The sequence below is a fragment of the Anoplopoma fimbria genome, chromosome 9 (assembly GCF_027596085.1).
Source record: "Anoplopoma fimbria isolate UVic2021 breed Golden Eagle Sablefish chromosome 9, Afim_UVic_2022, whole genome shotgun sequence".
Lineage (NCBI taxonomy): Eukaryota > Metazoa > Chordata > Actinopteri > Perciformes > Anoplopomatidae > Anoplopoma > Anoplopoma fimbria.
Genome location: NC_072457.1, coordinates 13915427 through 13929859, shown reverse-complemented (window position 1 = coordinate 13929859; position 14433 = coordinate 13915427). Strand labels below are relative to the sequence as shown.

Genomic DNA, 14433 nt, shown 5'->3' with positions numbered 1-14433 from the left:
AACAAGTCTAATTTAACTGAACTCTGACGTCTGAAGATGTTCTTAAATGTACACCGGATGGGGGTGTTTCCACATGATCTGTACAGGCCACTGAATAGAAACACGTTTATAAAATGACAGATTTTTGAGGAGTCACGTGACGTTAACCTGGAATGGAAGGAGTCAGGGCAGTTTGTTTTTCGTCACTATGGCTCTTCACTGTCAGCACTGAGAGATTGTTGGCAGCCACGGCAACAGAACCATCACTTTGCATGTCACAACGAACACAATGAGCTCAGTGAGGCCTGGAGAGCGGCAGATAAGACACGGCAAATGATCATAAACCTAATCTGCCAATGAAACAGGCAGAGCTTCTTACAGAGGGACGAGGCCAATACTACTTACGACATGTTACTCGGATTTCAAGGTTTTCCGAACTGAAACTAAAGTCAAGAGCACTCTTATCGGCCTACAGATTAGCTGAGCGTGGAAACACGACTCTGCAGGAGTGCAATTGTGCTGCCAGTTTGCCTAAAGCAAAACAAGCTTTAATCTGTTCACATTTTTTTCTGTTCACAGTCAGGCTGGGACTAGTGAAGAAATATGTCAATCTTTAAGAAGAAAAAAATAAAAAGGACTCCATACAGACTAAATGCATGAGTAAAAAACAGGCTACAAAGTGTTCAAGTGCCTTCAATCATGTTCAGGGCCAAGTCTGTCACTGGTCTGAACTGCTCAACTTGGCAACCCACTAAAACAGGTTTTGTATTCAAAACAACAGGCTCACTTACAACACAGTTCTTCTCGATCAATCTGAAATCACCAACCACAATCACAGATACATACAACCAAATGCATGTCACTGGAATAATGAATCCATTTCAACAAAACCTATCAAACTAGATAAACAGAAAAAACTCCAAGCACTGGAACAAACTGACTTTACTAGTAAATTGTTTTTTCCAACTACCAATTCCAAGGTCAATTAGGAAACTTACTAATGTAATAGAATACATTTAATTAATTCCTCAAGAAACCAAAGGATGTTATATTCATCAGAAAACATGAATCACCCAAAGACAAAGACATTAAGAAATATTCTAAACATCTGCGTCAACATCTAATGACAAAAGAAAAGAAAGAGATGTTCCAGACACTTTTTTAAATCATACACTCTGTTCGAAATAATAATTTGTGTCTGATAAAGTATAGTTTTCCACTAAAAACAGAAAATCATTGTGATACAAATGATTAAAATCCCACCTACTCCTTCTCCCTCAGTGAAAAATCCATTATGTATGAATATGCAAAGATTTTTTTATTAAAATAAGATTAGCTACTGGATACAAGATGTATCATAATCACTGAAAAGTTCACTTTCAGTGTTTGTGCACTGAAGGTTTCAAGTTTCTACATCACACTTTTGTGAGTGGTCCAATATGCAAGTTGGGATGTTACAAGATCATGCTCATACGTGCTAATTTTTAAGGAAACTTCCCTCCTTCAGCTAAAGATTTTGATAACAGCCTTCTGCTGCACAAACTCTGCACAAATTATTTTTTACTTCTACCTCACTGACAATATAAACTGACTCCAGATCTGTTCCTACAACACTAAACTGCACTTCTGGCCAGTGGAATATTGACAGTGGGAGGCCGACAGCAGCATCGTGTGTCCGTGTTCACCCCTGTGGGTCCTGGCAGCCTGTGAGGCCTCTACTACTCCTCCTCCCACACTGAGATGAACAAAACTTTTTACAGAATGATACTGGCCAGACACAGAAGGGTTAGAAAAGTGTGTTGGTGACTAAGTGTCAGGTGCTTTAATGTCTGCATTAGAGGGTCAGTGTGGGGTCTAACCTTTGTGGCACTCACAGCTAAATTAAGCTGAATTCCACAATGCTTTTATTAAATTTGTCACCAGATATGCTTGTAGGGATTAGTTATGCTGTTTGGTAAAAGTTGTGGGGTTAAATGTAGATGTGTAGACTCCAGAGTGGGATTGAACTTCTCGTGTAAATCTCATAATGCCTCTGGCCCCGACTGTTGCTGGCATGGAGGTATTAAAACAAAGGAAATAAGTGTATGTCCTGAAATGTCAAACTGTTCCTTTAAGCTGCAGGACTCTTGATTTAGTGCTTACTTGAGACCAGTGGTTCTTGAACACAATCATGCAGGTCTCTGGATCCACCCCTTTTAGGACCAGAGCCTGCCCATCTGGGTTTCCACTGGCAACCATGGAGGCCATCACGGTGACCGGATCATATGTGGTTTAAACCATGTCAGAGGCAGAGGGAGGACATTCCTGACTGCTTACTGGTGCAACCATAACCGCAGGAGGAAGCGTAATCACAGAGGACCTGAGGATGCAGAAGAAAGAAACATTAGCAGATATGATTATACACAGAGCCACAAAGAGTTGATTCATAAAATAGCAGCACAGATACACTGATATGAGTGGAGATTGTAGTGTGTTTCTCTCCCTCTGCGTGGCTAGACAGCAGCTATGACAGGTATGCAGGAGAGAGAACAATAACAGGCAAAGTCAGATGACTCGAGGAGAGCAGAGACGCATCTCGCTCAACTCTGGCTGCCTGCCTCACTCTGTACTTTCAGACTGAGATGTCAAATTGTTTTTGGACTACCTAAGACGCCCAAAGTGGATTCCTCTAGGCCTGCTGACATCACTCTTATTACAGAAACATTTTTTGACATCAGAAGGCGAACAGCGACTGGGTGTGAACAACTCTGGCTGTATGTGGGGAGTTAGAGGGAGGAAAAGAGAACATATTTAGGCAACTGAGGTCTGCTTTGCTTGTTTGCACAAAAAAAATATATATTATTTTAGTTGAAAATAGCCTGAGGGCAGCTTTGAAGATCAGTTCCAACACTCACATTGGCAAAATGGAAATTTGGAAGATGCCCACTTTTTACCCCAGAAAGGAACTCATTTGTTGCTTCCCCCATGGAGAAGACATTCTTGGAAAGACTGACTTTGCTAAACAGGACAGCAGTTTTCTTTGACAACACTGGGAACAGACCGAGTGTAGTGCTTTTTCAGACTGGATAATGTGAGAAAAAATAAATAAAATAAATAATAATAATAAAAAATCATAGTTTCTGCTCAACTGTAACATGTTTCCATGAACACTCCTGCCCAAGAGGAAGGACGTTAGGATGTGCGTTATCTCCCCGTGTTTCCTCTGCTTACAGACAGTGAATGTCTGCAGCGACTATCATTAGAACTAGAAATTATATCACATGTATATAAAAATCCCAGTCATGTTCATGGGATTTTACACATAATCTCTCTAACAAGATTAAGAGCGTCCAGGCATGCAAACAGCTCTGTGAGGCTGTTCTTTGGCACCATGGTGTTTTCAGCTAAATGTTAATGTCAAAATGCTAACCTTCTAACAACATGCTGACAGTGTTAACTTGTTAACTTCTTGATTACCATAACAGGTTAGCATTGTCAGCATGCTAAGTAGGGCTGTCTTAAACCAAAATAAAATCTTACTCTATTTTCAAAATCACTTTAAATATTGTGTTTACAAAAGCTGTGCCTAGAAGTTTGTTTGAAATAAGTCATTCAGCATGAAAAAGCATAAAATAAACACTAATCGATGAAAGAAATCTTATTTCTTTTAAAAAAGGCCAAAATAACCAATTATTCAACTAAGAGGAACAGCCCTAATGCTTACAGTTGCTAATTAGCACTTAACACAAAATACGACTGAGGCTGATGGGAATGTTATCAGTTTTGCAGATATGAGGTCATAAACCAAAGAATCGGGAACATATCATTTTGATTTGTCCAAAACATGACGATTGCACGACAGGGAAAGACGCCAGATCACAGAAAAAGATTTGGATTCATCTTCTTGGCAACATGAATATCTGAACCAAATTCCAAAGCAATACATCCAACAGCTGTTGAGACATTTCACGCAAAACCACAAATGTCAACCTCATGTCAAGGGATCCTAACAGATTTTTAATTCTGGATCAAAGCTGTGAACTCAACGACTGACCAACATCCCTGGAGTCGCGCCGCTAGCGTTGCTATAAAGGACATGGTATGGTTTAAGTCTGTCCTTCCCTGAACACCAACACAACATCAGGACAGAGTTAAACAGTCACACAACACAATACAGGATCATATGGACTCTGTCACCACGGGGGATCAACTGTAAAACAAGCAGCAGCTGCATGGCACAACACCAAATCAGAGCCTCTAGCTCACAACCAATCACCGCTCAACCCCTTCATTTGAATCCACTTTGCCCCAGTGAGGCAGAAACATCCCCACCAACCACCAAAGAGTTCAGTCATAACAAGGCACACAGTCAAACTTTCACCATCTGCTTTCACTTAGAGGAGAAGCGGTTGGATTCTTGCGAAGGAATGTAAAAGCAGCGTGGCCAGAGCGTCAGACTGTGTGTGTGTGTGTGTGTGTGTGTGTGTGTGTGTGTGTGTGTGTGTGTGTGTGTGTGTGTGTGTGTGTGTGTGTGTGTGTGTGTGTGTGTGTGTGTGTACCTTTGCTGAACCATCTTTGACTGGGACGCGTGGACCTCATTCTTGTCCTGTTGTCACAAAAAAAAAGAATGGATGAAGCTATGTCAAAGACAGGAGCAGGAAGTGAGTGTGCGTGTGAGAGTCCAGGCATGGTGGGAAGTGACTGGACATGAGTAAGCTTCTCCGAACGCTTCTTGGACGGAGATGGAGAGGGAGGAGGTTACAAGGGGGGGGGGGGGGAAAAAAAGGAAAAACACGGTGAGAGAAAGTGTAGGGAAAAGGAGGCGGTACAAGAAAAATGACAGCAACAGTGTTTACAAGCATAAAAAGTTCAGATTTAATCGTGTGGAATGTTTCTGCAGGAATTCAACATCAATATCCAATCGTCATGATCCCTCCACCGTGGGAGAATGACACCATTGTCTCATCCAATTAGTGTGGTGATATAATTGGAATCCTTCACAACAGTGAAAGACCAGCCGCCCCCGTCGTGGGAAATCATTTCTCGTGATGCAGCAGCCGCAACTTTCTCTAAAATAATTCCCTATATATATATATCATATAAACTCTGCAGTTGATTTTTTTGCCTGTAAGAACTTTTTCTGACATCACACAGAATAATCAATTTGGTAAACTCAGTTTCCAGTCGACTTTAAAATCGGTGGAGTGGGTGGATTTCAAAAAGGATCTGGACTCCACCTATAAAAATGTTGGCTTCCTGGAAAACATGCAATCTTTCATAAAAGCGTGACGTCGTGTAAACAGAGAGTGAGAGGGAGACAGATGGCGATGTGTGTGTGTGTGTGTGTGTGGGTGAGTGTGTCAAAAGAAGAGTCATCAAACACTCATTTCGTTTTGCAGGCTGGTTCAGTGCCTCTCGGGACTAACTCTTGCAGTTTTTCACCCAGAAGCACAGTATAGAAGCCACCCATGGAGATGTACATTAGATTCAGTGTAACTCACAGGGACTCACTGTTCTTCTTTGCAAACTTACATGCAAATTTAAGTTCACCATGTTTCTAAGGACACTGTGACACGGGTTTGGTGGAGCTCAGAAACTCAAACCTTATGATTTAAGGCTGACCCGCTCTACTTACTCGGATACACCAACCTAAAACATAACTTTAATATCCTTTTTTTCTCTTCTCGGCCAAAGGAATAGTTGCAATATTTCATCTTGTATAAATGAGGTGATAAAGGTCAAATCTCCTTCTGTATGTCAGCAGTGATAAACTCATAAAGAATGGTTAACCATCATTTTCTTTTGTTCTTGAGTTTGTGCTGCTGTCATTTTGCTCTTATTGCTTTTAGCTGTTAATTGCTGTGGCTTGTGTTGAATTGGTTATTATGGTCAGTTGACTTTTACCAAAACTAATCTCTCTGTTTCTCTAAAAAAAAAAAATTCAAACAAAGACAAGAGGCTTCACTAGTAGAACTGATATTATATTATAGCATATATATTAGAACATGTTGGTTGAGAAGAAATTGCAGTACAGAAATGCCAAGTATATGTTTGAGGTAATTAGTGTTAAGTGTTGCGATCATTTTTCTTTTATTTGATTTTCAATATCATTGAAAGGATCCTAATTCAAATGTTTTTGTACTATTTTATGTAAAAAAAAAAAAAAATTAAAGCATAAGGATAACAGGTTTTTAAAACTCAAATTATTAAAATATTAGCCTCATAAATCCTTTATTGGTTCAGCTAAAGTCACTGGTAGAGAAGAGATAAAGAAACTGAATGAGCCATGATCTGGTAACATTTTAGCAGGGAAATATGTCGACTTATCAGATCTTGCTTACCTCATGTCTTTTCTCACGAGATGCAGAGAACCAGGTTGAAACATTCTGCGGGAAATCCTGATTTGCTGCAGCACTGTAAATCTTCCCAGCTGGGTGTTGGCTGGTCAGACTCACTTTCCTTTAAGCTGCTTTCATCTGTTTACCAGCCTCACTTTTCACTCCTGTTGTTTTGAGTTATTGATGCCAACTGTTTTTTTTTTGGTCAAAAAGTGACCCTGAAGGTTTATTTTTGTGGGCCTGCAAGATTATCTTGAAGTAATCAGTGATTTGCTCCTTTCGGACAAGTGGTACAGTTCATTTCTTGAATTATGGGCAAAACAGGTCAAGACTTGGATTCATCAAATCAATACACCACAACTGAGACTGAGTGCCAGAATAATAAAACACTCAACGAGTCTGAAATATGCAACAAAGACCGAAGGATAAAATATGCTTTCACAACTAATCCGCTAAAGGGCCTGCTAATTAAAGTCATGACCTACATGGTGCTCTCATTCACAGTACCTGCTGTCATGTTGTCACACAGAGCCCACAGTTATCCAGAAGCCACTGCTCTAGTTGCTCAAAATAACCTGAAATACAGTAGAGACAGAAATGGGACAAGCCGAGCACATGCTAAAATATAGGTTGTTAAAAATACATCTTTTGTGTGTGTGTGTGTGTGTGTGTGTGTCTGTGTGTGTGTGTGTGTGTGTGTGTGTGTGTGTGTGTGTGTGTGTGTGTGTGTGTGTGTGTGTGTGTGTGTGTGTGCCGGTTGTTGAGATCTGAATGTTGACACGAGAACGCAGCGTTGCCTGAGTGCATATTTGTCTGTTTACAGTCTCTAACTGCGGGTGTAGCAGTCTCATTGCATTGCAAGCCTCCCTGGATTCTCCTAATTTCCAATTATGCAATTATGGCAATTTGATAATTACACATATTTTTTCGCTTCCACATCTCTGCAGTCTGAGACAAGATCGACAGAGAAGATAAAGACAACACACCATATACTCTATTAGTTCCATCATGAGGACTTTTATTTTTTTTAGAAAACACAGAATGTCAGCCTCAACATATGTTCATGTTACGGACTTTGGGTTCACTCGACCAAACATCCCAATGTAACAAACGATCGATAAAACTTGTGACATTTGGAAGAAACTTGGTTACTCTGTTGTGTTGTACAACACCGTTGCTATGTTATTTAACTGAACAATAAGCTTTGCGCACTAATTATATTCCTTTCTCCTTTTTTTCACTCTTTGATTTATTCTTTGATGTTGGGTCGGGATTGAAGGTCTTACAAGCCAAGTATTCAGTCACACCAACAGTTAGAAACTCAGCTCTTTTTACTGCCATTTCTTTGTAAGGTGACGTGTTTTTGAGGTATAAGTCGATGCCTCCATTTATTCCTGTGGGTCTTAGCTGATTGACAGGGACAGAAAAGTAATTTTTGGACTAATTCTTGTGAAAAAGGAACAAAACATCCATTTTTGCTGGACCATATCATGCCTTACCAAATGCAAATTGTTGCAATGGTTGAAGTCTTTATTTATTATCACTACACAGATGCAACTGGAAACTAGGAATGGTTTTCATAAGTGGTGCAGCAAAAGGAAGAAACAGGCTCTCGTCTGCTCACTCCCAATGTAAACATGATGACAAAGTGAAAACTATTGTGTTGCACCTCCGTGCTTTGCAAAAGAAATGAAAGAAGAGACAAAAAGCCCAAGGCTGAAAGCAGAAAACACGGTTAAAAAAAAAAGAGAGAGTTGAAAATGCTTGCCTCAAGGGGTTTCGTCATTTATTTTCTGGTCTGGTTTCTGGTATTGTCAGCTTTCTGTCACCCCAGAGGTTTCATACAAACACAGGCGTAGTCTTGACAAATAGCTTTTAGGCAGTACACACCCTTTACTCAGAATAAAGATCATCTTTCTCGCTACACGGGCCTTTTAAACCTCAATTCCAAAGACTTGAGAAAGTAGATACAAAACACAAAACACAAAAACACTATTTGTCTAAGGTGAGGCGTTTTGGGTTCTAAATGCCAGAACCTCCAGCTGACAGAAGAAAAGTCTGACTTTTTCGAGTTGAACCAGCCTTATTACGTAATTGACAGTGGTGAGGTGGCTGCCGTGGCAACGCAGTGACAGACAAGCCCATTAAAGCGATTGTAGATGATGAAATGTTAAAGGGCTACAGATGAAGACAGTGCCTGGTCTAATAATTTATAGTCTTCACCTTCGTCATGCATTCAACCACACAACAAAGGCTCACAAGGATATCTCAAACAACCACTTCTAAATATTGTAATTTTTGCTGTTAAATGTCATAAAAAAATATTAAAAAGTATTAATTCACCCAGTGACATCATATTAAATAGTTTAATTTATTGATGTTATTATTTTGGGGGCCTATTTTGAAAAGAAGCGGATGATAGAGACAAATAAGCAGAATTTTACATGTTTTGATAATTCTCCTATGAACTTAATTTCATCATACATAAATCATAATTTTCCGTATATGCAGTAACAGGTGCTGAACAATGGCTGTAAATAACTAACGAGATAAGACTGTGATTATGTAAGCAGATAGTGTTGCTCCGTGCTGCAGGTCTGTGGATTCTCACATGAACATGAAGGCGAACAGGGTGTTGGCTCCAAACTGGTTTCAGAAACAGGCAGCTGGTATCATAATGCTCAGTGATCACAAGAGGATATTCATTAACATGTTCAAACGCATACACGGGCGCTTAGTGAAGCTGGGAGCAGAGGAAGAGGAGGTAGCAGCAGTACCAAACACCCAGAGGGGGAAAATACACCGTTCTAAAAACTGAGCTCAATAAAAGAAGAAGATAATGACTTATAGAAGCCAACAGGAGGATAAAAGAGCCCTTTGCCCTTTTGATAAAATCAAAGACTACACAAACTGCAACTCTCTTGAAAGAGAGTTCAGCATACAATGGAGCAGACAGGGACACCTGTGTATGCTCAAGTCAATGCATACTGTACATTATGTGTGTTTCGATTTTGTCTATCGATTTTTCTTCAGCACCCAGTGCGCAAGATATAACCTTGGATAACAATGAGGCACCCTAGAAGATACACATAGTTTTCATGTTATTTTATAAACTTTCTGATAGGGAAGTCTTTTTGCCAAGCCACCAACCAGCTTTGTAAGAATTTCTTCTTTTTTTTTTTTATCCCCAAATTTCACATTATATTCATTTATCTAACAGTATAACCTCTGTAAACTTAAACTCCCTACATCGCGGTCCAGTGCCAAATTTAAAATTATTGTGGAAAAGCTGGAATTCCTTTCATTTTAAATAAATGTATTACTTTTCTTTGGCCCAAATTGTGTTTTTTTAAATATGAATGCTCTGTGCTCTGTGAGGCTTTAGTAAGACAGAGCGTTGCGCTGTGCTTAATGCTTTCACAACATACCGATGTTTAGGACATTTAATGTTTACCTAACACAAAGTATATTTAATGCTGATGGGAATGCATATAGTTTTGCAGATATTAATAAAAAAGACATTTAGACCTGCTGATGGCAAAAGATGAAAAGTCAGGGGATCACAAAGGTATTCCAATTTGTCCTAGACTACGTGAATGTGTGTATCAAATTTCCCGGCATTCCAGCTAACAGTTGTTGAGAACTTTTACTCAAAAGCACTTCAGTCTTAAAGGTGGCCCTAGAGGAAAAGTCAGGGGATCACCAAAGTCATTAGGATTCATCCTCAGGGCACCATGAATGTCTGTACAAAATGTAATTCCAGTTCATACTTGCTGAGATATATCAGTCTGGACTAAAGAGGTGGAACAACCACCACATAGACATTGCCAACAGGTGTTACATGTGTGTAATCGTAACATGCAACCATCTTCGTATTATTCCCCTTCCAAATTATTACGATCCAAATGTTACAAATGCCTTCTGACACTTGACACAACATGTCACTACACATTTTTCACTGTTTATTTCATACCCTCAGAGGCTAAATTACCTCACTGCACAAAATGTACAAAATGTGGGCTGGTGACATCTATCCTACTTTCATGTTGGTATTCAGCCCATCCCCACACTACAATAGGCTTCTGTCAGTGATAAGAACGTGTTTTGTGTGGGTAAATCCTATCTCTGCTCCTGCTGCTTCCTCTAGAGCTCGTTTGCATCACGTCTCACTTGTTGATAAAATTAAAAAGCCGTGTTTGCATGTGGAATGGAAGATACAGCATGTCTGTGAAGTTCAGAGATGTTTATCAGAGAGATGAGAGCGAGCTGCAGAACTGCACTCATGCAATTAGCCAACTGGATGAAAAGAGGGTTCAAACAGCAATGGATACGCAGTTAACTAAAAAAGAAATGGTTTGTTTTTAAAGGAAATACAGAACATACCAAAAATGCTTGCCAGGCTCCTCTGTGTCAAATATTAGTTTAGGTGTGGATTACAAGCAAACCTGTTTTTTCTGTTTTCATTTTTTTTAAAAACTTTAAGCGCTTTTAAAAAACTTCTACAATAAGATGACTTTTTTTTCTCATACATTTTCATGGCAAAAGAGATGCAAACTAATGTATATCCTGGTGGCTGTTTGTAAAACCACTGGCCTGCCTATTAGACTTTGTGCACAACTATAGTTTACTTTATGCTTTGCTATGACAGACAACAAACTGCAGGTGACTAACCATAACTTGTGCCTTCATTCCAGGTCATTCTACAACAAGAGAAGTGGTTCAACCAGATTCAGTGACAATTTATATTCTCTTCACTCTAAATGGAAGCTTTTTTTAAAGACAACAGAGAGTTTGCTGGGAAAATGAAGGTGATTCTTCGTACTCAGCTGGGACACAGGTTCGCCCACAAATAGGCCAATATGTACTTTAACAGAATAACACTCTTGCCTGTGTATGTTTCTCATTGAGCTAAGGTTAGAGCGTTATTAGCCTAACCTAGCATTTGCTTAAAGCCTGGCTCTCTCCAAAATGTCAAAAACATGCGTACAAACAACTGACAATCTAACTGACCAAAACAAAGAGAAGCTCAATTTAAAAAACACACAGAGGGAAGGCAACTTCATTCTCTGCCCAGGACAACATTACTCCGCTATATCTTTACAAACATGTATTTGTTTGCTGCTGTATTAATGCTCTCAATTTCAAATTTTGCACATTTGAAGACAGCCAAGCTCGCCGTTTCTCTATGCATCCAGTGTTGATGCTAAGCTAGGCTATTCACCTGCTATAGCTTCATACTATCAACACATACATGAGGGTGATATCAACCTTCTCATCAAACTCAAAGAAAGAATATGTTGAACTATTCCTTTAATAAAAAAAAAGAGTTTTAATAAAAGGTAATGGTGATATTAAAGGCTGAGCCGCTAAGAAATGCTACCAGTCGCTATCGACACATAGCTTTAATGCCGTCTGTTACTTCTCAGGGTCAGCGTGGGGCTAATCCCAAACACGGGACAAAGCTGAGCAGGCTGTGTCTGTGCTGGGAAAGGTTTACACACAGACAGACACAAAAACACACACACACCTGCTGGTATGGTGACTGTAGCACCTGTTCCATCTATATTTCCCACAAGCTCTGCAAACATATCATGTATTTAACAGACTGACTAAACAAAAGAACCGTCCCTTTAGCATCTTTTTTGCCATAACTACAATAAAACACTCGTAAACTTTCTGTTAAATATATATTGTTTTAAGAGGCTATTCAGAAACACTACTTTCAAACAATCAGTAACTTTTTGTTCTGTACAGGCAGCAACAAGCAAGGTGAAGCTAATCCCATTGCAATCACACACTTGTGACCTTAACCTATACATCTAATCACTTTAGTATGACTGTTATTCACAGTCGAGCATGCTGCGATGGAGACTCAGAGATCCTGTGTGAGCATATCTTGGTTGATCAGTCTGAAAACTGATGTCAACCAAACCGATTTCCTACTAAATGAGATTTGAATTACGTCTGAACATCACTGGTTATCATACAGATGAATGATTAGCCACACGTTACTCACAAACATAATTCTTGAACTTCACTTGCATTCTTTGCAGGACATCGTTGTGAAAAATAAGGGAGAAATTGTTCAAGTCTCTGGAGTGGAACTGATTAAGAGGCAACCAGAGACCCGCAGCATGTAACCGATTATGTATATAACAGAGATCAGACGGTGCAAATATAAACAGCATCAGAAAGATCTCTTTATGAAACAGTGAATAAGTACAGCTTCGTCAATCACAGCCATAAATCAAGCTAAACTGTTTCCCTACAATCATGACAACCTCATCATTTCACATTCTTTAAGGAGACGACATTTACAAATACCTTTTTTAAGTGGTTATTCTGCTGAGAAAACCCTGATATATTTGCATCCCTTCCCCCTGAGAGCAGCACAGTTCAGAGTGCAGAAACAAGTAGCTACTGTAGAGCGCTACTGGGCTCTAAGGAGCATCCACATGAGGAGCATTTCTAAGACCACAGCAGCCATATTTCATGATGACATGAAGACGTTTGTGGCGGACACTATAAAGACCAAATAGTTTGAGGAGGAGATGGTTCAGTTTTTATCATGTGAGCTAAGTATGGACTTTCTAAACACAAAGTTGTTTGTTGGGGGAGGCAGTGGATTTGAAAGTGACCATGACCATCTCCATAGCAACTGTTCAAACTCCATCCACCAGCTACAAAAAACTTTTATAATAACAGGCAAAAATGCATTCAAGAGAAACTTTTTTTCCTCTTCCTCTCCAACTTTTTGATTGATCCCTTTCTGGTTACGTCTTCTCAAAAGTGATCTTTACATTTTGGACTGTTGAATGGACAAAATAAAACAATTTGAGTTGGTCATCTTGGGGTAATTGTGATTTTCTTCCCCAACTTTTTATTGGGCAATATTATAGACAAAATAATTAACTGCTTTTGTGAGAAGAGAATTAACTGATTGGTCAATACAAATACCATTCTGTTTACAAGCTTTTGAAATATCCAGCTAACTTACAAACAAAACAAACAGGTTGGAAATATAACATCCAAGCAGCTCCTCTGACTATTTCTCAACAGAGAGAGAGATAACCCTGAACAACAACAACAACAACAACAACAACAGTTTTACTCAGTCATGTTTGACATCTAGTCTCCACAGAAACTGACCGCAAACGCTCAGTTTACATCAGCTGACTGTGGATCAGATTGATTTAGCAGGTGGGAAGAGAGCACCTGTAAAGGAATGACACTCACACTGGATGGCCAGTCATGAAACATTAATGCTGTTTGCTGGAAACCCAACACCGGCTGCTCTCTGTCAGTAGATATCTGAGTTCAACGCTCATTAGTGGAGGCTGAAAGGTGAATCAGGAGGAGGTGGGCTACACGTCAGACTTCTGCTATTTGTGGCTATAAAATAACTTTTTTTTTTTGCCCAGAGCTGATAAACAACAGCACGTGGGGCTGCAGGTTCTCCCAAGATTAGGAAACCAGATAGGTTTGAAAACATGTTATTAAGCAGCGACTGGTTCGTTGACTGAGGTTGCAGAAACTGTGAGCTATGATTAGACACAGGGTGGGTCCACTTTGTCTCTATGGTAAGGACACAACAGGGAAGGAAAGTGGAAACACAGCAAGGTTTTTTTCCCACTTCTTTCACTTTAAAATGATGCAAGAACTATTGTCTACTGCGAATCCCCCCAATAAACCCAGCAGAGACCTCTGGTTGCCCTGAAACCCCACCCGCACATGTCAATCACAGACACCGCAGCTGTCAAAGACAAAAAACACACACATGGTCCAACAACACCAGCAATGTCACCCCCATGTTATCACATAACAAGTGGGATAAAGATTCAACTGTAAACACGACTTTTTCCTTCTTTCTTTCTTACCGTCGGACCGGATCCGCTCCGGTTTGTTCGTAAAGAGCGCTCAGCAGTTTGATCGGCGTCGACCAGCAGGTTTAACCACAAACACACAGCCGGTGTTTCCTCTCAGGAATAAAGAAATGAGTCGCTCCTAGTCACAGCTCCATTATGGCCCCCTCATTATGACAGTACCGGAGTTATTATACGTGTCAACGAGTTACTTAACCTGGTCCGAGGCGCACGCGCACACACTCTCTCTCTCACACACACACACACACACACAC

The 14433-nt window shown here is 39.9% G+C and overlaps 1 protein-coding gene across 1 annotated transcript in view; it reads right to left on the bottom strand.

Annotated features, from left to right (window-relative positions):
• fhip1aa (FHF complex subunit HOOK interacting protein 1Aa) overlaps positions 1-14320 on the bottom strand; it is a 28448-nt gene extending 14128 nt beyond the window's left edge. Inside the window, 3 exon segments of the mRNA XM_054604195.1 lie at positions 2122-2338; positions 4518-4564; positions 14174-14320. Of these exon segments, the coding sequence (XP_054460170.1) occupies positions 2122-2226 (105 nt within the window). The 5' untranslated portion in view covers positions 2227-2338; positions 4518-4564; positions 14174-14320.
• Between the last annotated feature and the right edge of the window lie 113 nt (positions 14321-14433).